The sequence below is a fragment of the Melanostigma gelatinosum genome (assembly GCF_949748355.1).
Source record: "Melanostigma gelatinosum genome assembly, chromosome: 3".
Lineage (NCBI taxonomy): Eukaryota > Metazoa > Chordata > Actinopteri > Perciformes > Zoarcidae > Melanostigma > Melanostigma gelatinosum.
In genome coordinates, this window is record NC_136636.1 from 2,404,841 (window position 1) to 2,428,343 (window position 23,503).

General features: G+C 41.3%; 1 protein-coding gene and 1 pseudogene across 2 annotated transcripts in view; one reads left to right on the top strand and one right to left on the bottom strand.

The window, feature by feature from the left end:
* rnf123 (ring finger protein 123) overlaps positions 1–12,738 on the bottom strand; it is an 88,663-nt gene extending 75,925 nt beyond the window's left edge. The window contains exons 1-19 of the mRNA XM_079265624.1: positions 12,620–12,738; positions 11,953–12,054; positions 11,724–11,808; positions 9,533–9,612; positions 8,860–8,957; positions 7,840–7,894; positions 7,529–7,614; positions 7,243–7,329; positions 7,072–7,139; positions 6,734–6,859; positions 6,417–6,531; positions 6,066–6,170; positions 3,467–3,589; positions 2,734–2,826; positions 2,428–2,496; positions 2,176–2,298; positions 1,701–1,800; positions 1,015–1,076; positions 277–348 (exon numbers count right to left, since the gene is read on the bottom strand). Coding sequence (XP_079121750.1) covers positions 277–348; positions 1,015–1,076; positions 1,701–1,800; positions 2,176–2,298; positions 2,428–2,496; positions 2,734–2,826; positions 3,467–3,589; positions 6,066–6,170; positions 6,417–6,531; positions 6,734–6,859; positions 7,072–7,139; positions 7,243–7,329; positions 7,529–7,614; positions 7,840–7,894; positions 8,860–8,957; positions 9,533–9,612; positions 11,724–11,808; positions 11,953–12,034 — 1,629 coding nt within the window. The 5' untranslated portion in view covers positions 12,035–12,054; positions 12,620–12,738. The remainder of the gene's footprint in view (positions 1–276; positions 349–1,014; positions 1,077–1,700; positions 1,801–2,175; positions 2,299–2,427; positions 2,497–2,733; positions 2,827–3,466; positions 3,590–6,065; positions 6,171–6,416; positions 6,532–6,733; positions 6,860–7,071; positions 7,140–7,242; positions 7,330–7,528; positions 7,615–7,839; positions 7,895–8,859; positions 8,958–9,532; positions 9,613–11,723; positions 11,809–11,952; positions 12,055–12,619) is intronic.
* A 1,930-nt stretch (positions 12,739–14,668) lies between these two features.
* On the top strand, positions 14,669–23,048 carry LOC306775535 (annotated as a pseudogene). The gene is made up of 3 exons: positions 14,669–16,045; positions 21,482–21,569; positions 21,646–23,048. The product of its transcript is annotated as an uncharacterized misc_RNA (transcript).
* Positions 23,049–23,503: the final 455 nt, after the last annotated feature.

A 23,503-nucleotide genomic window follows, 5' to 3' on the forward strand; every position in this document is an offset into this window, starting at 1 on the left:
GGAGCTACGGGGACATTTGACATGATAAACATTGTGGTCCAGGAAGGTCACATGACTATGTGACTTCCTGTTGAACCGGATCAGAACTAGGAGACGACAGATCGTTCATGTCGGGTCCAAAATGAGGCGTGAAAGAGACTTCTTCTCCTCACCCGACAGTCATATCCGACTCTTTAATCGCCGATTACAAATATGATGAGAGTTGAAACTAACATTGACATACATTGTTATTTTACAGCTTAAATATTTGTGTAGGAAATATCAGCTAATAATTACCCCTCTGTTGCTGGCATTTTCTTGGAGAAACTTGCGGAACTTATTGAGGAAGATGTAGCGAGAGGCTTCTCCCTGAGAGAGAAAACAATGAGACATAAAACGTACACACAATGAGAGCGAAGAGGAGACGGGGAGGCAGGAAACACCTCCTCACCTGTGACCAACACTCATGAAACATCAAGTCACAGACGAGAGGCTGCGATCCAGACTACAGACCAGGAACCCTCACACGGGCTTCTTCACTTCACTTTGATGTCACGGTGGAGTGGAGTCAGGATCTGAACGTTTAATCAAGCAGACGCCAACCAAGCGGTTTACAACAACACGCGACACTGCAGACTTTATAATTGACCCGTCGATCAGCTGCTCATGGATCAGCGTCACAAGACCTGCAGCCGTCACGAGTCTCAAACCGCCAAGAGCCGCAACCGTCGGGCATCAGTCACAACCGTAGAAGTCGCAATTATTGGTGTGGCAACCGCGAGAGTGGCAACCGATTTAAAGGTTGTAGCATAATTCTGTAGGAGTTTTAATGAGGTTTTTGTTTGCGTCCTTCTGTGCACAGTATTCATGACGTGGACACGCAAACAAGCTCAAAAGCCCAGATTCACATGCATCGTCTGCGGGAAATATGTGGACCTTAATTCCAGGTGATCAAACCTAAAACCCATGAATCAGTGTATTGTTAAAAGTTAAAATAATGTACAATAATAGAGACACAATATCAACTGTACATACCGTAGTTTTGTCTTTGTTATTGAGCAGCAACTTCAGGATCTGAACCTGCAACTCTTCCACCACTGAGAGGAGATCAGAGCAGAGTTCAGCAGGATGTAAAAGCACTCAGTTACAAGTAAAAGCACTAAAACCACACAGTACAAGTACTCAGTTACAAGTAAAAGCACTAAAACCACACAGTACAAGTACTCAGTCACAAGTAAAAGCACTAAAACCACACAGTACAAGTACTCAGTTACAAGTAAAAGCACTAAAACCACACAGTACAAGTACTCAGTTACAAGTAAAAGCACTACAACCACACAGTACAAGTACTCAGTTACAAGTAAAAGCACTAAAACCACACAGTACAAGTACTCAGTTACAAGTAAAAGTACAATTGTAAGATGTGGAGCAGAAGAAGAAAATGTAATGAAATGGAAAAACTCAAGTAAAGTACTAGTACGTCAAAACTGTGCTTAAGTGTAGTATTTAAGTAAATGTACTTCGTGTTCATTGACTTTATAGATTAACAGGAGTTGAGACATCTGGCTGTAAACTAAATCTAAAGTGCTCGACACCTAATTTAAACTAGGAATAAGAAAATATACGTTTCAGATGATATCTGCGAGGACAGTCTGATGAGCCCTGAATGTGAGTAACAAAGACAAGGAAGTGTGTTCGTCCTCAGAGGAATAAAGAGAGACCTTCGATCCTCTTCTTCAGTCTCTGGCAGCCTCTCTCGTACGCTCTCCGTCTCAGTCGCTCATCTGCACTTTCATCTTTGGGCTCTCGCTCATCTTTCCCCTGAGAGCCAAACAAGAAACAACAATAACGAAGAAGAACGAGCAAACGGTGAAAACATTCAGTCAGTCTTCTTTTTATTAGTCGACCTCGTCGGACTCCACCACAGTCATCACTGAAAACAAAGCCAACGAGATCACCAGAGAAGAAATTAAATCCTCGCATGACTCCTCAAGTTTCAGGTGCAGATGTGAAGCAGTCGGTCTCAAACACAAAAGACTGAATTTAAATGAGGAAGAGTGAGTTAACCTGATCTCTCTTCAACCTCAGTGACAGAGTAAATATATGAACATCTCCTAAATAACACTCCGTCATCCATCTGCTGAATATGAACCCCGATCAGTCGGACTAGCAGCCCCGCCGCTGAGCGAGTGTTACCTCCTTGTCGAAGTGCGTGGGCCACCAGGTGGTCGGGATGAGCTCCTCTAGCCCCGCCTCCTTCACTCTCAGAGGGGTCTTGATGTAAAAAAACACGACTGAACGCAGCACATCAAACGTGAACTTCAGTTGAGGAGAATATGGACGACGGTGAGACGGTGATTTGTTCAGCAGAGAAGCAGCTCATACAAGCAGACTTCAACAGACCCAAACCGTCCCTTTAAGAGGCGTCGTAACAGAAGGATATAAGACGTTGTTGAGCAGGTATTTCCTGGACTTCTCGTGGTGCAGGATGGCCGTCGTCAGACGCAGGTAGTGGATCTGAAGCACAAAGAATTATTAAAGTAGACTGAACATCAACAACATGTTTAAGTTAGAGGAGAAACTTCACTGCAGTCAGGAGGGATTCAAAGACAACAAACAACTGGATTTTAGACATTATTATTTTGTCAAATTGTATATTCTTTGAAATTACTTTTAAGAAAGTACTAAAAATACAATATTTAAAAAAATAAGTCTGTTACCAGTAAAAGTACTAATCAATGATCCGGGTCCTACCTGGAAGCCCAGATCAGGGATGATGGGGGAGAAGCGGTAAGCCCTCAGCAGGGACATCATCAGCTGCTTCAGACACTCGTTCACTTCATAGTCCTGCAGAGAGACAGACAGAGACAGAGACAGACACAGAGAGAGAGAGAGAGACACAGAGAGAGAGAGAGAGACACAGAGGGAGAGAGACAGACAGAGAGACAGAGAGAGACATAGAGAGAGAGACAGACAGAGAGACAGACAGAGACAGACAGAGACGCAGAGAGACAAACAGAGAGACAGAGAGACACAGAGAGAGAGACAGACAGAGAGAGACACAGAGAGAGAGAGACAGAGAGAGACACAGAGAGAGACAGACAGAGAGACAGAGAGACAGACAGAGACAGAGACGTTAAACAAAGAGAAGTCAGAAAAGTGGAAAGTGAAAATGAAGTGTTTGTTTCTGACATGTTCACGTGCTCAGTAGTAATCAGCGTGTACTTGTATACACATTTGGATGGAGTTACGATGGAGTTATTTTAAATACTGACAGATACAAAAGAACATTTTTGACTATCACTTTTGGGGGACGTGGGGTTCTGAAATTGCAGAATTTCTATTAAATCACCTGATGAATTAATCAAAAGTGGCATAGCGACCTTTGTCAGAGTCGAGTCGGACTGTCGGGAGACATCGAGGTGTCTCGCTGTCTTCAGGTACGATTTGTTCTGAAATCTGGTTGTGACTGTTTTGGTGTTTTTACCTCCATCAGCAGCCAGAAGAGATCCAGAAGCTGCTGTATGAGCTGGTGTTCTACTGAACCGCCTCCCTCCAGAATCCCCAACAGGAAGTTCATCAGCACGTCCTCCACCAGGTACACTTTACACTGTAAAAAACAACAATACTACCATTACTTTACACTGTAAGATACAACAACACTACCATTACTTTACACTGTAAGATACAACAACACTACCATTACTTTACACTGTAAGATACAACAATACTACCATTACGATACAACAACACTACCATTACTTTACACTGTCGAAGACAACAAAACTACCATTACTTTACACTGTAAAAGACACAACAAAACTACCATTACTTTACACTGTAAAAGACACAACAAAACTACCATTACTTTACACTGTAAAAGACACAACAAAACTACCATTACTTTACACTGTAAAAGACACAACAAAACTACCATTACTTTACACTGTAAAAGACACAACAAAACTACCATTACTTTACACTGTACGATAAAACAATACTACCATTACTTTACACTGTAAAAAACAGCAACACCACCATTACTTTACACTGTAAGATACAACAACACCACCATTACTTTACACTGTAAGATACAACAACACTACCATTACTTTACACTGTAAGATACAACAACACTACCATTACTTTACACTGTAAGATACAACAACACTACCATTACTTTACACTGTAAGATACAACACTACCATTACTTTACACTGTAAGATACAACACTACCATTACTTTACACTGTAAGATATAACACTACCATTACTTTACACTGTAAGATACAACAATACTACCATTACTTTACACTGTAAGATACAACAATCCTACCATTACTTTACACTGTAAGATACAACAACACTACCATTACTTTACACTGTAAGATACAACAACACTACCATTACTTTACACTGTACGATACAACAACACTACCATTACTTTACACTGTAAGATACAATACCACCATTACTTTACACTGTAAGATACAATACCACCATTACTTTACACTATACGATACAACAATACCACCATTACTTTACACTGTACGATACAACAATACCACCATTACTTTACACTGTACGATACAACAATCCTACCATTACTTTACACTGTAAAAGACAACAATCCTACAATTACTTTACACTGTAAAAGACAACAATCCTACCATTACTTTACACTGTAAAAGACAACAATCCTACCATTACTTTACACTGTAAAAGACAACAATCCTACCATTACTTTACACTGTAAAAGACAACAATACTACCATTACTTTACACTGTAAGATACAACAATACTACCATTACACTGTAAAATACAATACTACCATTACTTTAAACTGTAAAAGACAACAATACTACCATTACTTTACACTGTAAAAGACAACAATACTACCATTACTTTACACTGTAAAAAACAACAATACTACCATTACTTTACACTGTAAAAAACAACAATACTACCATTACTTTACACTGTAAAAGACAACAATACTACCATTACTTTACACTGTAAAAGACAACAATACTACCATTACTTTACACTGTAAAAGACAACAATACTACCATTACTTTACACTGTAAGATACAACAACACTACCATTAATTTATACTGTAAGATACAACAACACTACCATTAATTTACACTGTAAGATACAATACTACCATTACTTTACACTGTAAAAGACAACAATACTACCATTACTTTACACTGTAAGATACAACAATACTACCATTACTTTACACTGTAAGATACAACAATACTACCATTACTTTACACTGTAAGATACAACAAAACTACCATTACTTTACACTGTAAAAAACAATACTACCATTACTTTACACTGTAAGATACAACACTACCATTACTTTACACTGTAAGATACAACAAAACGACCATTACTTTACACTGTAAAAAACAACAATACTACCATTACTTTACACTGTAAAAAACAACAATACTACCATTACTTTACACTGTAAGATACAACAAAACTACCATTACTTTACACTGTAAAAAACAACAATACTACCATTACTTTACACTGTAAAATACAACAATACTACCATTACTTTACACTGTAAGATACAACAACACTACCATTACTTTACACTGTAAGATACAACAATAATATTTAGTTGAGCCTAAAATTAAACTGCTAAAAATCTGTTTTCTAAGCAGAGTTGTCTTTAGCTTCAGCTCAACGTTTAAGGCTTCTAGAAGCTTTAACTTTTGAACAAACCAGCAGACCAGCAGACGTTCATCATGTCCGTCAAACTGTAGAAGAACTGTGAATCAGATAACTTTGTTCATGAGGACAATGAAAGGGAGGAAACCGGGAACTCGATTATCTGTTGTTTCCGAACACCAAACTGCTCCTGATGATGGTTTTAAAACTGTAAGATTTAGACCTGAACGGCTTCTGACCTCACCTTTACCAACATTAACACTTTCACTGCCTTACTCTACAATAAAACAAATACAAATATAAAACTTCAGAAATTTTCCAACTGTCAGAAGGCGATCAAGCACTTTTGCTTTTCACACGACCAGAAAGAAAGAAGGAAAGAAGGTTGCGTCACCATGAGTGGAGCGAAGTGGTTGAAGATGTGAGCCATGGTGACGAGGACTGTAGGTTCTCCATGAAGCCTCCAGACTGAACAGTCCTTCTCCACCAACCTCTCCTCCTGCACACACACACACAACAGGTTCAACTCAAAGGAGCTCAAGTCATCATGTTGGACTTCATCTGAACAGGAGGCAGAAACACGAGGACAGATTCAGACAAACAGGAAAACAACTTTGCATGAAGCTTACAGGAAAACCCAGCTGATGCAAACAGACGATTACAACTCGTTTAATCTGGAACAGTAATTATTGGTTTCATGACCGACCACGCGTTCCTACCCGCGTGCCGACCATCGCGTTCCTACCTGTGCGTCGATGGAGGTGGAGAGGACATTCTTGATGTAGCCCAGCAGTTTGTGGGCTTTCATGAGGTCTGTAGTTGGGGGGTTCTGGAGCGGTATGTAGCCGTCCACAGGATACGTGATCACAGGTTAAAGACAAACACTGAACAGGTAAGAGGTGTGTAAAGTGCTTCTTACGTTACCATTATTGTTTATGGTGAACAACAACAACAGACAGTTTCAATGAACTGACATAACTTTAGTTTTTCATTTCAAAAGTGTAAAACAGATGAAACACTAGGTGAGCCGTCGTGTGTGTGGCGTGGACTGTAAAAGGATATCTGAGCGGTCTGCTGCCGAAGTTGAAAGCCACCGACTCTTTAAAGGAGAGGCTGATGGCAGGAAAGTAAGCGACGCCCGGACCCATCTTAATGTTGCTGAACGCTGTGCCCAGAGACTGGCCATTCCTGAGGACACACACACACACACACTGTCAACAATTCAGTTAAATGTTGAGCGCACCTGAAGATGTCCTGAATGACGAGACAACAGCTGCTGATTACACGCGTTGTCTGAAGAAGTTTTCAGGTCTTTTTTAGGTTGTTGTTGAGCATTTCTGGACGGGTACATGTAGATAGGATTTAACCAGAATCATAAATATATCAGTTTATTTACTCACAAGCAGAACGTGATGGTTGCCTCGTCCAGGTCGATCAGACAGCTGACGATGTCTCCAGCCGCCCACGACTGAGGAAACAAACCGCCATCAGCACCGAGGTGTAGAGACCGTACAGAAGCAAATGAAGTCCACGGAGCTTCATCTTTAACTCGGCGCTGAAGCCTCGCTCACCTTTCCGTAGTTAGTCGTCGTCACGTTCCACTTTCTCACTCGGTTTCCATCGTAAGCGTACGAGTCCGGAGTGTCGCCAACCCCCTCCTGAGCACACACACAAGATACAACACACACACACACACACACAACACAGACAAGATACAGCACACAGTGTTTAAGGTTGCAATTTACACAAACGTTATAGTATATTTATTGTTATAGATCCATCTGAAATGTCAACAGATATTGTGAACATGAGAATAACGAGCAGTGTGTGTGAGTGTGTGTGTGTGTGTGTGTGTACCTCCTGGTTGAAGCGACAGTTGAGTGTACACCACCCGATCTGCATCAGGCCCTGGGAGGAGATCAGCACCTCGTAGGCCCATTTACCTGCAGACACAACAACAAACGATAAGTCATGAATGCTTCATTTGAAATTTTCAGGCAGAAGATGTTTTCAAAGGGCCGAACGAGAGGAGCCGTAAAGCCCCGGGACGATTGAGAGGACTGAGAAGTATTTTTCGGTTCATTATGAACCTGTGGCGGACCGAATTTAACCTCATTTGCCGACGTTAATGTGGTCGACATCATGAGAGAAGCTCATCTGTGACCTACCTTTATAAACACACGTGGTGGCTCTGATGGAGCTGAAGTTGCTGTGGCCGATGACCTAAAATCAGAAAAAGAAGAACACCATTAAAGAACATTGAATACAGAAACCAGAGAGACATCTGTAACCACAGAGGTTACAAGTTCTACTGTACGAATCCAGTTACCGTCAACTATAAGCCATAACAACAACAACGTGATGTATGAAAGCTTTTTACTTCATTTGTTTTTAATGTATTTAACCAGGAGAGTCTCTCTGAGATCACATTTTTCAAAGGCAGCAGCACAATGACCAGAGCTGCAGACAAACACGCGTATAACTATTTAAAATGACATATTACAGAATGAACGAATATGAAAAACATTCAAAAGTCATCAACATCAGGAACCGATCAATCGAAACATCTACGGCCAGATGTGTTTGCCTCCAACGTCATTTACGTTTCCTTTAAATGAGTCCAGAGAGACCAGCGCAGAGATTCAGGAGGTTTTTAGAGACAGATATCTTCGTCAGAGATTCATGTTGTAGCTTGTTTTTGTTTAATCAGGTTTACCATCTGTCCCACCGCGTCCGTCTCCAAAGGTACTTTTCATCATCTCTGATCATTGTTTTGATGATAACTTGGAGCCGAGCGGAGACCGTCCAGCCAATTTGCAGTAAATCTTAGAGCTGCATGCGTAGACGCACGCATGGACACTTTAACGGCCGACCTCATGATTACGTCACGTGTTAGCTGGAGGCAAACACTGACCTCACAGTAGATGATATCGTATCGCGTTGCGTTTGAGAGGATGAACTGTGATTCGAGGCGGAGCTTTTCAGAGATTGAGAGAAAAGCGTCGCTCAGTTTTTAAGCGTCGTCCTCAAGAAAAGAGTCGACCAACGTGTCCCGAGTTATTCTGCCTCCACCATCACATCACCATGTTTACGAACAGGAAAGGGTTCATACATCTCCACAGATGTTAACTCCCTGTGTGTTAGATGAAGACGTAATAACACACGGTATTATATGTTGCTGATCTTACCCCCAGCAGGTCATCGTCTACAAACAGAAGTCCTTCAAAGCCGCTGGTGTGATCCAGGACGACGGGCTGAGGGCCCAGACGGCCTTCAACAGGCTGATCTGAGGACACACGGACACACTCAACATCAGCACTCATTTTGTTTTCTCTACATTTCATCCCTCACTTCAGACTCAAACTGAGCTTTCGTCAGACAGCCTCACGGTTTCAAAATGATCGTCAACACGTTTATTCGATCATATTTCAATCCGCGTTCAGTTGTTGAATTCAGCTGCGTTGAAACACAGCGAGGTACCGACGTTACAGATGAAGCGCGGAACAATTGTATCGAAAACATCAGTGGTATTTTAATAGATGTGAGGCGTACTTGGACACAATTCAAAGCTGTGCATGGATTTCACTTCATTCATCACCGCTCTGAGTGAAATGTTAAGAAAAGATCAAGGAACTCAACGTCACAGGCTGCAAGGAAGGACGGGTCAACCGTGTCATGTTTGAATCATTTAATAAATGATTGCAACTTTTCCTCTTGTGTAACCGCCATTTTTTTCCAGTGGGTTTCTTTCGTGCATTTCTTTTGCTGTATTTCTGAAGCACTTTTCTAAATCAATAAACAGATGTTTTAAAGAAAATAAAACATATACATACATACATATATATTAATTAACAACTTTACCTCTAGTGTCCTCAGCGGGTTCTCCCTCAGACAACAATCTCTCCAGGTGAGTGCCAAGATCCTGGAAACCAAGAGGCTTCCTGCAGGAACAGGAAGAAGAAGAACATGCATTATTAGGAGTAAAACAAAGAGGGATGGGAAAATCATCCTTGTGTCAACTTTTTTGGTGTATGACTAAAGCCAGATAACAAACACAATATTTGAACTGCACATGATGAAGGGACATTATTTCAACCAGATATATTTATTTCTTAACATCGATATCATTTTTTCTCTTTTCCAATGAATTAAATCAGTATTTCCTCGTCTGTAATATTATGACGGGTGGAAGAGCCTGCTGCTCTCAACGTTACTGCGTTAAAGTCATTCTAATCTTGGTTTTATTGCAACCCGAAGAGAAACGAGAGAATACGATATTTTTAGACGACCAACATTTCATGAAGTGAAAACACTGAAAGAGTTCAAGTTCTGAGACGAAAACAACTCCGTAGTAGCGACCTGTCAATCGCAGTAAGCCCCGCCCTAAAGCATCCCCTGCTTTATGGTCTGTGTGACTCTAAATGGACCATAATGTACGAAATGAACATCATGCTGTATTGAAGAAGACTTGAAACTAGAGATTGAGACATAAACTCATGTTTACAATGTTTACTGAGGGAATAAATCAAGAGAGAAGTAGAGTCATTTTCTATAGACTTCTATACAACCAGAGGAGTCGCCCCCTGGTGGACAGAGAGAATGTAGGTTGAAGGCTACTCAGCATCGTGTAAAAAATAAATATTGTGGGCGTAAAAACGAGACTCGAGCTCCGTAAAGATTAGGATGTAACAAACTGAATCCGGCGTACTCACTGATTTATGTCTGTCTTTGTCTGTGGCCAGTTTAAATGTGTGGCTGTATTTTCACACATGAGCTCTGCGGCCTTCAGACCTCATCAACACCTGAAACTCAACCTGACGCTCCCACCTGATCCTCAGTGTGTCCTCACTGTAGAGTCACTCCAGGGTTAACCGGTAGAGACAGTGTGTCTATGTATAGAGCTGCTGGGGGGGGGGGGTAACATGAATCTGCCTGGCTTAAGGAAAGGAGCCGGGTCAGGGTACAACACACGCGTCAGTAAAATACATGTGCTCAAGTTTCACCAGCTGTAGTGTCGCATAGCCACAGCTTTCTCCACAGCTCTGTGTCAAGCATGTGTTTGAGGTGAAATGTTGTCGTAATACAGTTTTAAATGAACTACCGACGTGCGGCCGAGATGTTATATTATACAGACTGATACAAGATCACACCGTAATCATTTTAACATTAGATCGCTAGATGCTTAATGTCTTTAAGGTGAGTTCTCTCTACTGACCACCAGGGGGCGACTCCTCTGGTTGTATAGAAGTCTATAGAAAATGACTATTCTCTCTTGATTTATTACCTCAGTAAACATTGTAAACATGAGTTTATGTCTCAATCTCTAGTTTCAAGTCTTCTTCAATACAGCATGATGTTCATTTAGTACATTATGGTCCATTTAGAGTCACACAGACCATAAAGCAGGGGATGTTTTAGGGCGGGACTACACAGTGATTGACAGGCAGCTACCACAGCCTTGGATTTATCAGTGTTTTGGAACTTGAACCCTTTCACGATGTGTTTTCAGCTGATGAAAGTTAAATGTTTTATCCAGCGTTCCGTTGTACTTAGCTCCACCCTCTTCTGCTTGCAAAAACCAAGATGGTGACGTCCAAAAACACAGAATTCGAGGCTCCAAAACAGTTCATGGACTACACCAGCTGTGACCTAGTTATCATGTGTTGCTCAACAAAGCATCAAGCTGAGGACACATTTGTTTATCAGACAGGTTTCCACACAAGAGATGTGGAGACATTTCACCACACATGTGGCCGTCATGGTGGCGCTAGAGGGAAATATGAACATCTGCACAAACTTTCATGGCAATCCATCCAATAGTTCGAGATATTTCCTCCTCCCTTCGATATTTAAAACTGAGTCACCGACCGAATACAGCAGAATGTGTCCACGTCTCATAAAACAGCAAATAATAAACTCATTGCACTTCCTCCAACAGCTTCACAATAAAAGCCTCCCACTGAGTCAGCAAAATAAAAGTACATCGGAGTGTTAAAAACACATGAAGATACAAACATTCTGATGGACAGAGGTGAGGAAGGACTGGTGTTACCTGAGGGAGGCCAGCACAGGACCCTGTTTGGTGGAAGGGAACACATGGTGGAGGTAGTCACTGAGCAACTTCTCGTTCACGATACCTGAGAGAGAGCGAGAGAATCATTACCTCCAACAACCTGTACCTGTGCCTTCATCTCACCTGTGTCTTCATATAACCCGTGTCTCTACTGTTTTTCTTCTGTATGTGACATGTACACACACAGTATTGTAGCAGCAGGTCCTACCTGTGGCTTTGGGTTTGTCTGTGTCTGAAGCCAGTCTGTAGTTGCGGCGGGTCAGAGCGGTGCCTCCTCCTTTAGAGCTCATACTGACAGACACCTGAACACCTGCAGAGGAAGAAAACATGATTCATGTTTATGGATCTACAAACCAGAAACGGAGAAGACTATAATACACACACACACACATACACACACACATATGTATAAACATACATACATACATATATACATATATGTATAAACATATATACATATATACATACATATATGTATATATATACACACATATATACATACATATATATACATATATACATATACATACACACATATATACATACATATATATACATATATACATATACATATACATACACACATACACACATACTGTATATATATATAGCCAACGCAAATCTGTTTAGCTAGCTAGCCAGTTAGCTAACTTTAGCACCAAAATTAAGTGTCCTTTTCTTTACACAAAAACATTTTATCAGGATCAGCCGAACTACACAGCACACGTCACGTGACAGTTTAAAGCATCACAGCGCTGCAGTGTAGTTTTAACGTAGTGACAGAAACACAGTTCTATCTGAGCAGCATCTCTCTAGCACCTAACAGCTAGCGTTAGCTAACTGAACACGACGCGCTGACAGCTGAACACCTTTACCTGCCGCTTCCTTCCGCTTTAAACGCGCCTCTCCTGCAGCTGTGACCCGCTCGTGTTCAGGTGTGACTCGGAATAAAAAAGATAAACTGTGTTAACAGCTGTCGGGACGATAATTTCTGCCACAACAGTCAACGCCTCTCGCGTTACGGTGCGCCAGATGGTACAAAATAAGAAGCGTAATGCTTGGCAAAAGAAAAAAAGCGAAGGAGCAAAAATCGAGCATCCAGCGGTGGAAAAGTATTAAATCCTTTAAAATAAAACAAATATATTACCTCGATGTAAAGTATTTCATTAAATATAAAATACTTACATTTAAAAACGTACGTCATAATGCAGAGTGTCCCATCATAGAATAATTGTGTAACATTTGATACATTTATTGATACATTACTTTGTTTATCACTTTACTGTTGCAGCTGGTACATTTGATGCTCATTTTTAATTGTTTCATATACTGCTATTTAGTTGAATCTATAACAAATAATAATATATGATGAATCATACTGTATTATTTGATTATATTTTGTATTAATAATCTGAAAAGTACAACATTTAAACTTGGTCCACAGGCTGTATCAACAGCTGAACTAGAGATGATTGTACATGCCTTCATCTCTTCATGCATTGATTCTTGTAACGCACTTTTCTCCTCTCTCAGTGTATCTGCTCTTGAACTGTTTGCAGGTAATCCAGAATGCTGCCTTCAGATGATGGAAATCATGTGAGCAGATGAACTGCAGACGGAATAATTGAGATACAGCAATGCAAGTACAATAAAGGACTGTAATCACAATGCAAAGCCACCACTGACTCTGAAGGTTTCTGCTTTTAGGGACTTGTGCTTCACGTGTTTTTTCTCTCAGATTACGGTCGCAGTTTTAAACAGTTTTAAACAGTTTTAAACAGCCCTCCTCCCAAAGCAGTCTTCTGCAGACCAGTGTTATTGGATGGGAACTTGATTTTACGAGACAGTGTCATGCTGGTGTGTCCAACATGCTAAAGAGCTGGTAGTCTGTTGCACTGGTTCCCAACACAATTCCAGCCTGAAATTATATACAATGTTTAATAAGAATAAACCAAACATCTCTTTTTCATTATTTATTGAATCGTGATCAACACATGCTCACTCTTCCATGAAGGAATGTTTAGTTCTTAAATGACACAAACACAACAAGTAAACACACGATGTATACAACGAATGCAAATTAACCACAAACATCAAATATCAGATGAGATAATCAGCATTAAATACATCTGTATCTATGTTTAAATACACGTATACTGCCATCTAGTGGTAGAAAGGGTGAACTCGTGGTTTCTCTCCTTCACACCTCGAGTGAAGCAGCTTCCCTGAGGTGAGAGTCCTTCTAGTTCTCTGGATCGAGTCGAACTCGTTCCCGTGTCGGTGTGTTTGTGTTCAGCACAAATCTGCAAATTGTAGGTTTTTTTGTTGCTTTCTTTCCGAAACTGTTCAGTTGGTCTGATATCCAGGGCTGTGGGTGTTCAGGCAGCCAGTCGTTTCTTGCAAACAAATGTCCCAAATAAAAGCAGAGAATGAGTCGTGATGTTTCATGTTGTTCCGTTTTATTCCAACAACACGGGGGGGGGGGGGGGGGGCTTGAAGCGATTAAGGAATCTGCAAGAACTTCAATCTGCTTTCAGTTCTGCTCATTGATCATATTCATCATCTGTTCCCTTTTAAGGTGAAACACATCAGAGGGCTGACAGAGCTCCGCCCCTTACATGACATCATCTGAGACAAACAGGAAACAGTTTGTTCCTGTTCAGTTCTCAGTGAGAAGAGACTCACCGACAGACAGACGGTAAGATTTACCTTCATTACAAAGCTGTGACTTCAACTGAGGACAGTTACAGGTACAAGTACTAGAGTACTGCAGTACTGATGTACTGAAGTACTTCTTCCTGCTGCTGACTGAAAATAATTTAAATACAAAGTGAAAGTAACTGAGGGAACTTTAAGCAGCAGAGAAACTGACTTCCTGTTTTAACGTGCTGTCTGCTGTGTTTTCAGCTTCACTCACAGACTAAATGGCTTCCAGATCAGATGAGGATCTCTGCTGTCCGGTCTGTCATGAAGTCTTTAGAGATCCTGTTCTTCTGTCATGTAGCCACAGCTTCTGTAAAGACTGTCTGAAGAGCTGGTGGAGAGAGAAACCAACTCAGGAGTGTCCAGTTTGTAAGAGAAGATCTTCAAAGGATCTACCTCCTAACCTGGCGTTAAAGAACCTGTGTGAGTCCTTCTTACTGGAGAGAGATCAGAGAGCTTCAGAGCCTCTCTGCAGTCTGCACTCTGAGAAACTCAAACTCTTCTGTCTGGACCATCAGCAGCCAGTGTGTGTCGTCTGCAGAGATTCAGAGAAACACAGCAACCACAGATTCAGACCCATCGATGAAGCTGCTCCACAACACAAGAAGAACCTTCAGGAAACTCTGGAGCCCTTAAAGGAGAAGTTAAAGGTTTATGAAGAAGTTAAAGTGAAGTCTGATCAAACAGCAGAACACATGAAGGTCCAGGCCCGACGCACAGAGAGGCAGATTAAGGATCAGTTTAAGAAGCTTCACCAGTTTCTAGAGGAGGAAGAGGAGGCCAGGATGGCTGCACTGAGGGAGGAAGAGGAGCAGAAGAGTCAGATGATGAAGGAGAAGATGGAGGCTCTGAGCAGAGAGATAGCAGCTCTTTCAGACACAGTCAGAGCCACAGAGGACGAGCTGAGAGCTGAAGACGTCTCATTCCTCAACAACTACAAGGCTGCAGTGGAAAGAGTCCAGCAGCGCCCCCTGCTGGAGGATCCACAGCTGCTCTCAGGAGCTCTGATAGACGAGGCCAAACACCTGGGCAACCTGGCCTTCAACATCTGGAACAAGATGAAGGACATGGTCTCCTACACTCCTGTGATTCTGGACCCAAACACTGCTTATCCAAGACTCATCCTGTCTGAAGATCTGACCAGTGTGAGACGAGGAGAGGAACAGCAGCTTCCTGATAATCCAGAGAGGATTGATGCATACTTGTCTGTTCTGGGCTCTGAGGGATTTAACTCAGGGACTCACAGCTGGGATGTTGAGGTAGGAGACAGTACAGTCTGGGCACTGGGTGTGTTAGCAGAGTCTGTCCAGAGGAAGGGACGCATAGAGTCTGGATTATGGACAATAGAGTTCTATAAAGATAAATACTCAGCATGTTCACCATCAGCTCCACTCACTGTTCTCTTAGTGCAGAAGAAGCTCCAGAGGATCAGAGTGAATCTGGACTGGAACAGAGGAAAGCTGTCGTTCTCTGATCCTGATACTAACACACACATACACACCTTCAAACACACTTTCACTGAGAGGATGTTTCCAATCATTAACACTGATGATGAAGTGAAGATATCACCACTGAAGGTCTGTGTGTCAAAACAACAGGTCTGATAGAGACTTTAGTCTGAAGGTGGTGATGAGTAAACAACTCTTCACTTCTTAAAAGTGAATATGAGTCCATCAAATCTATTTATGTCGATTGTGTACATGAGAAAACAAATGATGGATTCAGTCTAAACTTTATTGATCTCTGTTTGTCTGTCAGATATTTGCAGTTTTAAGAAACAAGACTTCAAAGAATTGATGATGTGTGTTTGATAGAAACACTTTAAACTCTGACATACGATGCTACCAGTGATAATCAGTCAATCAGACCTCTGCTGTCGTTATGTAACGTGGAAACATGATATTGGAGAATTCTAAAGTTTCAATAGAAGAACACAAGTTTAATGTTTTAACTTGATGCTTTTCAAAGTAAAGTATGAAGTAATATTGAATCATGTTTGTAAGAATAGAATGATTTTGATATTTCTTTGCTTCCATAATAAAGGGTGAACAAACTAAAGTGTTGTATTGTTTCATGGTGTACACAGACTCAGCAGGTAGAGCGGGTCGTCCGCTGATCACAGGATCGGGGGTTCGATTCCCGGCTCCTCCTCTCCTTGATTACCAACATTTATAACTACATTATTACAAAATGATTGAAAAGCAGCCAATGGCAATCAAAATGTGTTCTTAATAAAGGCTTAAGTAATCTATAAAACAATATTCATAACCATTATTACAGTTATTAAGTACAACTTATAAATCATCTGTGAAGGATGTTCTGACTAAAGGGCACGCACGGCCTGATGTCAACAACACAACAGACAACAGCACAAATAGAAGGAGGTAAACATTACTCCAGGACATTCTTACACAGATACAGAATAGTTGTTTGCTGCTAAATGAACGCTCTGAATGTTGTTTATCTCCTTTAAGTGCGGCCGTGGTGATTCTTCCTCAGACTGAGACTCTGGAGGTTTATCCACGATGTCGCTGTGTTGACACTGAACAACGACCCCTTTTGCACATGCAGGCTGGACACAAAGGTGAAAGGTCAAGTGGGCGGTGTTGGTGTCTGCTGGTCAAATACAGTCGAGAAGCAATGGTTCAAATAAAAGTTAAAAAACAGGTTTCCTTTCATGGCCCCGAAGTGTTTGAAGTTTTAGTCGTTTGTTACACAAAAAAATGTCCAATAAGTAATTAACTGTTTGAATCACGATGTAAATATAAACGTAGTTGAACTAGCAGCAAGCTACTTCAAAATGTTGTTAAACTAGCTTCATTAAATGTACTTGTGTACTCCCCAACACTACTCACAAGTACCTCAAATATGTATTTAAATACAGTCGGCCTACTTTCATAATTGTACTCAGTTAAAGTCCACCAGTGAACAAAAAGCAGGAAACTGTTGGAAAATCAGTCGTTATTGACGTGAAATGAAGCTTTTAAACAAAAATATAAATACCTGAAAATATACTTGTGTCTGTTTCTAAGTGGAGGAAAACTTGTTTTACTGTGTTGTTCAGCAGGACGACTGTAAAGACTGTACATATTTTTTTAAATATACATATATGTACAAATACAAACTGAATTTTGTTTTTTTTAATACACCTTGGCTCCATATTTATATTCACAGTAAACGTCTCAATCATGGAAAAAATGAACCTGTGGACCTCAAAAAACTGTTTGTTTTCCAGATGAATTATGAATTGTGATGTTAAAAACATTAGTAGTTCTCAGTATTTAGTGTTATATTGAGTAGAAACAGAATACTTCACATTTGATATCACTTTCATTGACTAGAGTTAGAAAAACTGTATTTAAATGTATTCATGTTAAAAGTTGTGGATTGTTACTACGGTAAGTACATTTACTCAAGTACTGTACTGGAGTTCAAGTACTTGTACTTGAGTTTTTACATTTCACGCTAGTTTACACTTCTACATCTCAGAGGGAGACTTCTCTGTTTTCTCTTTTCAGCAGCAAACAGTAACAGGAAACTCCAGATGCACTGATCTGATCGCTCAGTGTTTCAGTCAGTTTTTACTTTTGATTCAACAGCGTTGAGCAGATCACGTGATCCACATCAAAACACAGATTGGTAAAGTTCTTCATAGAGTGTGGTTACATGCACAACTGTGTCCTGGGTACAGATCAGGTGTTTCCTGGTTAACTGTTGCACAAACACCAGATCCCGGTTTTGAGAAATCTGGATAGACTATGAAGGAAGAGAAGTTCAGACCGGGCCAGTTGATGAAGCCTAAACTTCTGTTCCCCAACTCTATTCTCAGAATCAGAATCAGAACCAGAACCGTTTATTGCCAAGCAAGTTTGCACCTACAAGGAATTTGTCGTGGCAAATTCCCACTCCATTCCCATTCTTACTCCATTCTTACTATCTATTGGTGTCCTGATGATCTTCAGAGAACGCACTGGAATCAGACAGAGTTCAACGCAATACAGTTTATTCTTCAAGCAAAGAACACAACCCGAGTCGTTCTCCTGACAATGACTGATTTATTCTGTTCCTACATCGTCTTATGTAGTGTGGCTGACTTTGCTTTTGCCCTTTTTAGCTCTGCCTCCGTTTCCCTTTGAAATCACAGGCGTGTCCCTTTTCCTGCCATGTGGGTGTGAGTTGTGTTGGTATGTTTCTAATGTGTGCACTGCATGTGCCAGTGTGCCACGGTCAGCTTCATCTTTCTAGTGGGAGTCACTCTTTTTAATCACAGCTCGGATGTTGTCATCGCAGCCCTACAGCGGCCTTCTCTTGCCTTTTCCATGACAGCCTCTCCACCACCTGCTACGCCTCTTCAGTAGCTTTTTACAACAAGAGACTTTAATCCTTACTCAGGCAAACAGGCTGCATGTTAACCCATTCAGGGCCAAACTACATTAACACTAGTTCTCAATATGCTGATGTCATATAAGTGAGTTTCAAACATTTAGATCTCTTTAAACAAATAGATATAATCGATGGTGCTATTATGACAAATCAAACTGCAACAACTATCCATCAGTACTCTGATAGAATCCAGAAGACTGCACTACAAAGCCAGTTCAACATACCCAGGGCATCTTCTGGTGATCCGGCGTAACCAACCCTAAGAACCGTGATCGAGCTCAGCGGTCCTACGACGGTGGTCATCAACTCAGTAAGTCACACGAAAGGCAAACTGTAAAGTGAGACAAATATGAAGAAGTTAAATACATAATCCAGGCGTAATGAAACAAACTTGCTGACTGTGTGTAAATGAACAGGCTTATAATATCACTGCCCAATCTAGACGATGACATCTGTCCTTTCTGCATTTGGCAGTTTAAAGTGTGTCGCTTTTAGCCCGGATGATGACTTCATCTTGAGATCCGCTCACCAAGCTTTGATCGGTATCTCGAACATAACCTGCTCAGAAGCATGTGTGGTGTCCAGCATGAGTTTCCATGGCGATCTACCTCAGGTCAAATATGAACCTCTGTCGTGTGACTGAAAACCCTCGCTGATCCCAAATCCAGCTTCGTAGCGCAAGGCCGAGGAAGATGAGACACGTAAACACCTGATCCAAGTTTATCAACTCTCATTGTAGAAATGAGATGAGAAATCAAGAAGAACCTGAACACACGTGATCAGAAACCTGAATACTGTCAGAATCATGTTCACTGTGAATAAGCAGGTTTCTTATGATCCATGGCAACATCACAAGAAGATCAAAACCAGCATGAGACTCGTGATGACAACGTACTAATGGGCACGTGGAACTAAATGCTTTAGTGAACTTTATAAACTGCAAATATACAAACAACTTTATTTTCTTTTGTTTCTTGTGATGAGTTCATTAAAGTGTAAAAAGATCTCAGGTCAGCTTTTCTGCTGACTTTTCCTGAATGACTAAGTTTACTTCAAACATCAAGACAACAGAATCGAGTTTCTCTGCTTTGATGAATGAAGAAAGAAGAACGGTGATTTCACTTCTAACTCAGATGTAAAGAGATATGTGATGCCAAATCAAATAAAGGAAAATGATGAACATATCTGATAACAGTGATCATAATTAAAATATAAAGTGATCATATCTTCATGTGTTGTGTTCATGAAATGTTCATCAGTCTGACTGTAAAGATAGTCTGGTCTGGAGTTATATATATATATATATATATATATATATATATATATATATATATATATATTTAAATTACTGAACTCACACTGTCAATATCAGCAGTGAGGCTTCCCACTCTCATCTCAACCATTTCTGAATCCCTTTCAAACTGGTCCAGTGCTCACTAGATAAACCAGCAGAACCAGGTGATCCATAAAAGTACAGATGCAATCCTCAGGTCACCATGCCGAAACTCTCAACTCATCGGCTGCACCTTTTGTCAACCTTCTCCAGGTTCATAAAACACACCGACCGGATGGATAAACACCGATAACCCTTACAGCATCTTTGAACCGGTAAATCCGTCCCTCATTACTGAAGAGTTGATCCACAATGACTGCCCCACAGTGTCAAGAGTCTTCAGCATTTCAGGCTCAATCTCATCCACCCAACACCTTGAGACTGTGGTGCTTTTAAACTACCTCAGGTCTTTGTTGGATGATGAGTAAATAAGGTTACAACTGTTCCTCAGAGTGATCCTTCTACCATCACACAATATCTTTAGTCCAGGTCAGCAGATCTCATCTTGTGAGAACCAGCGAGGGCAAAGCTCTGCCTCCCCCTCTGGAGTCCTCAGACATTTAGCTTGAACCTCTTTGAGGCCAACTGAAAGTCTTTCTCCATGGCCTCCCTCAACGATTCCTCTTCATTCATTCAACATCTTCCTCCTGATACCAGTCTGTGGCTTCAGGAGTCCAATGGACCAACAAAGCCTGAAAGAACTCCTTCAGCTTGACGGCCTCTTTCACGAGCAGCTTCTTTGGATGCCAACAGGCACCAAAGTTCATATTCATGTATTTCACCCCATTACTTGTTCTTTGATGTATAATTATGGAATCTTTCAAAAGTCAATTTAAAATCTACATTTACAGCACATTGAACTTTCCTGCTTCTGTAACACAAGAGAGAAACTTTAACATCATCTGGTTTTGTGTGATCTTTGCTCTACATTATTACATTACACTCCTTTTTTTTATTGAAGGCCAATGTGAGAAATAACCTTTGAAATCAAAATCCTGCAACACTTCACAGATCAAAGTTCCATCACAGCTGAATGATATTTTATGAGCTCCATGAAGGTAAAAATGTCCCTCACGATACAGATGAAAAGCAATAACAGCTGTTAATCATCACCTCGTTTTAGAGGTGATGTATGTTCTTTTGAACTTTGGCATGAAACACACCCCTGTGTTACAGGTGAAGCGTTTATCAGAGGAGTGACAAAGCTCCACCCCTCACCTGACTCACCTGAGACAAACAGTTTGTGATTCTTCCTCACTAAAGAGACACACAGACTGAGAGAGAGACGATCAGATTCACCTTCAGACCAAACTAACAACTTCCTCTGAGTGAGTTCAGCTCCAGGAGAGAAAAGAGGAAAACTACAACACTGCTGCTTCAACCTGCTGACGCTCCACACACTGAATGTGAGTTTGACTAAAAACAGTGAAGTTAGTAGAGGAGGGAGGGGAGCCATGACTGATGTCCTTTCTGTGTTTTCAGCTTCACTCACAGACTAAATGGCTTCCAGATCAGAGGAGGATCTCTGCTGTCCGGTCTGTCATGAAGTCTTTAGAGATCCTGTTGTTCTGTCATGTAGCCACAGCTTCTGTAAAGACTGTCTGAAGAGCTGGTGGAGAGAGAAACCAACTCGGGAGTGTCCAGTTTGTAATAGAAGATCTTCAAAGGATCGTCCACCTATTAACCTGGTGTTAAAGAACCTGTGTGAGTCCTTCTTACTGGAGAGAGATCAGAGAGCTTCAGAGCCTCTCTGCAGTCTGCACTCTGAGAAACTCAAACTCTTCTGTCTGGACCATCAGCAGCCAGTGTGTGTCGTCTGCAGAGAATCAAAAACACACAACAACCACAGATTCAAACCCATCGATGAAGCTGCAGAGGATCTCAAAGAGGAGATCCAGAAATCCCTGGAGCCCTTAAAGGAGAAGTTAAAGGTTTATGAAGAAGTTAAAGTGAAGTCTGATCAAACAGCACAACACATGAAGGTCCAGGCCCGACGCACAGAGAGGCAGATTAAGGATCAGTTTAAGAAGCTTCACCAGTTTCTAGAGGAGGAAGAGGAGGCCAGGATGGCTGCACTGAGGGAGGAAGAGGAGCAGAAGAGTCAGATGATGAAGGAGAAGATGGAGGCTCTGAGCAGAGAGATAGCAGCTCTTTCAGACACAGTCAGAGCCACAGAGGACGAGCTGAGAGCTGAAGACGTCTCATTCCTCAACAACTACAAGGCTGCAGTGGAAAGAGTCCAGCAGCGCCCCCTGCTGGAGGATCCACAGCTGCTCTCAGGAGCTCTGATAGACGAGGCCAAACACCTGGGCAACCTGGCCTTCAACATCTGGAACAAGATGAAGGACATGGTCTCCTACACTCCTGTGATTCTGGACCCAAACACTGCTCATCCAGACCTCATCCTGTCTGAAGATCTGACCAGTGTGAGACTAGGAGAGGAACAGCAGCTTCCTGATAATCCAGAGAGGTTTGATGAATACTGGTCTGTTCTGGGCTCTGAGGGATTTAACTCAGGGACTCACAGCTGGGATGTCGAGGTAGGAGACAGTACATTCTGGGCACTGGGTGTGTCAGCAGAGTCTGTCCAGAGGAAGGGACTCATACTGTCTGGATTATGGACAATACAGTTCTATGAAGATAAATACTCAGCACGGTCAACATCAGGTCCACTCACTGATCTCAAAGTGCAGAAGAAGCTCCAGAGGATCAGAGTGAATCTGGACTGGAACAGAGGAAAGCTGTCGTTCTCTGATCCTGATACTAACACACACATACACACCTTCACACACACTTTCACTGAGAGGATGTTTCCAATCATTAGCACTGTTGATGAAGTGAAGATATCACCACTGAAGGTCTGTGTGTCAAAACAACAGGTCTGATAGAGACTTTAGTCTGAAGGTGGTGATGAGTAAACAACTCTTCACTTCTTAAAAGTGAATATGAGTCCATCAAATCTATTTATGTCGATTGTGTACATGAGAAAACAAATGATGGATTCAGTCTAAACTTTATTGATCTCTGTTTGTCTGTCAGATATTTGCAGCAGCAAACAGTAACAGGAAATAAAGAGTGAAAGAAGAGTAGAGCAGAACAATGAGGTGAACATTCAGTAAAACTGAAACGTAAAACCTGAGTCTTCAGAGCTGCTTTAACTTCCTGTCTGTTCAACTGAACTTCCTGCTTGATCATCAAAAGAAGACAAAAATCAAGTGAACACATGAAATGAATCTGTGGTTTTAAGTTGCTCTCAATGTTTCACACAGTTCCTACAACAGATTACAGGAAGATAGAAATAGACACAACTAGATTCATGAAACATTTAACTACAATGTGC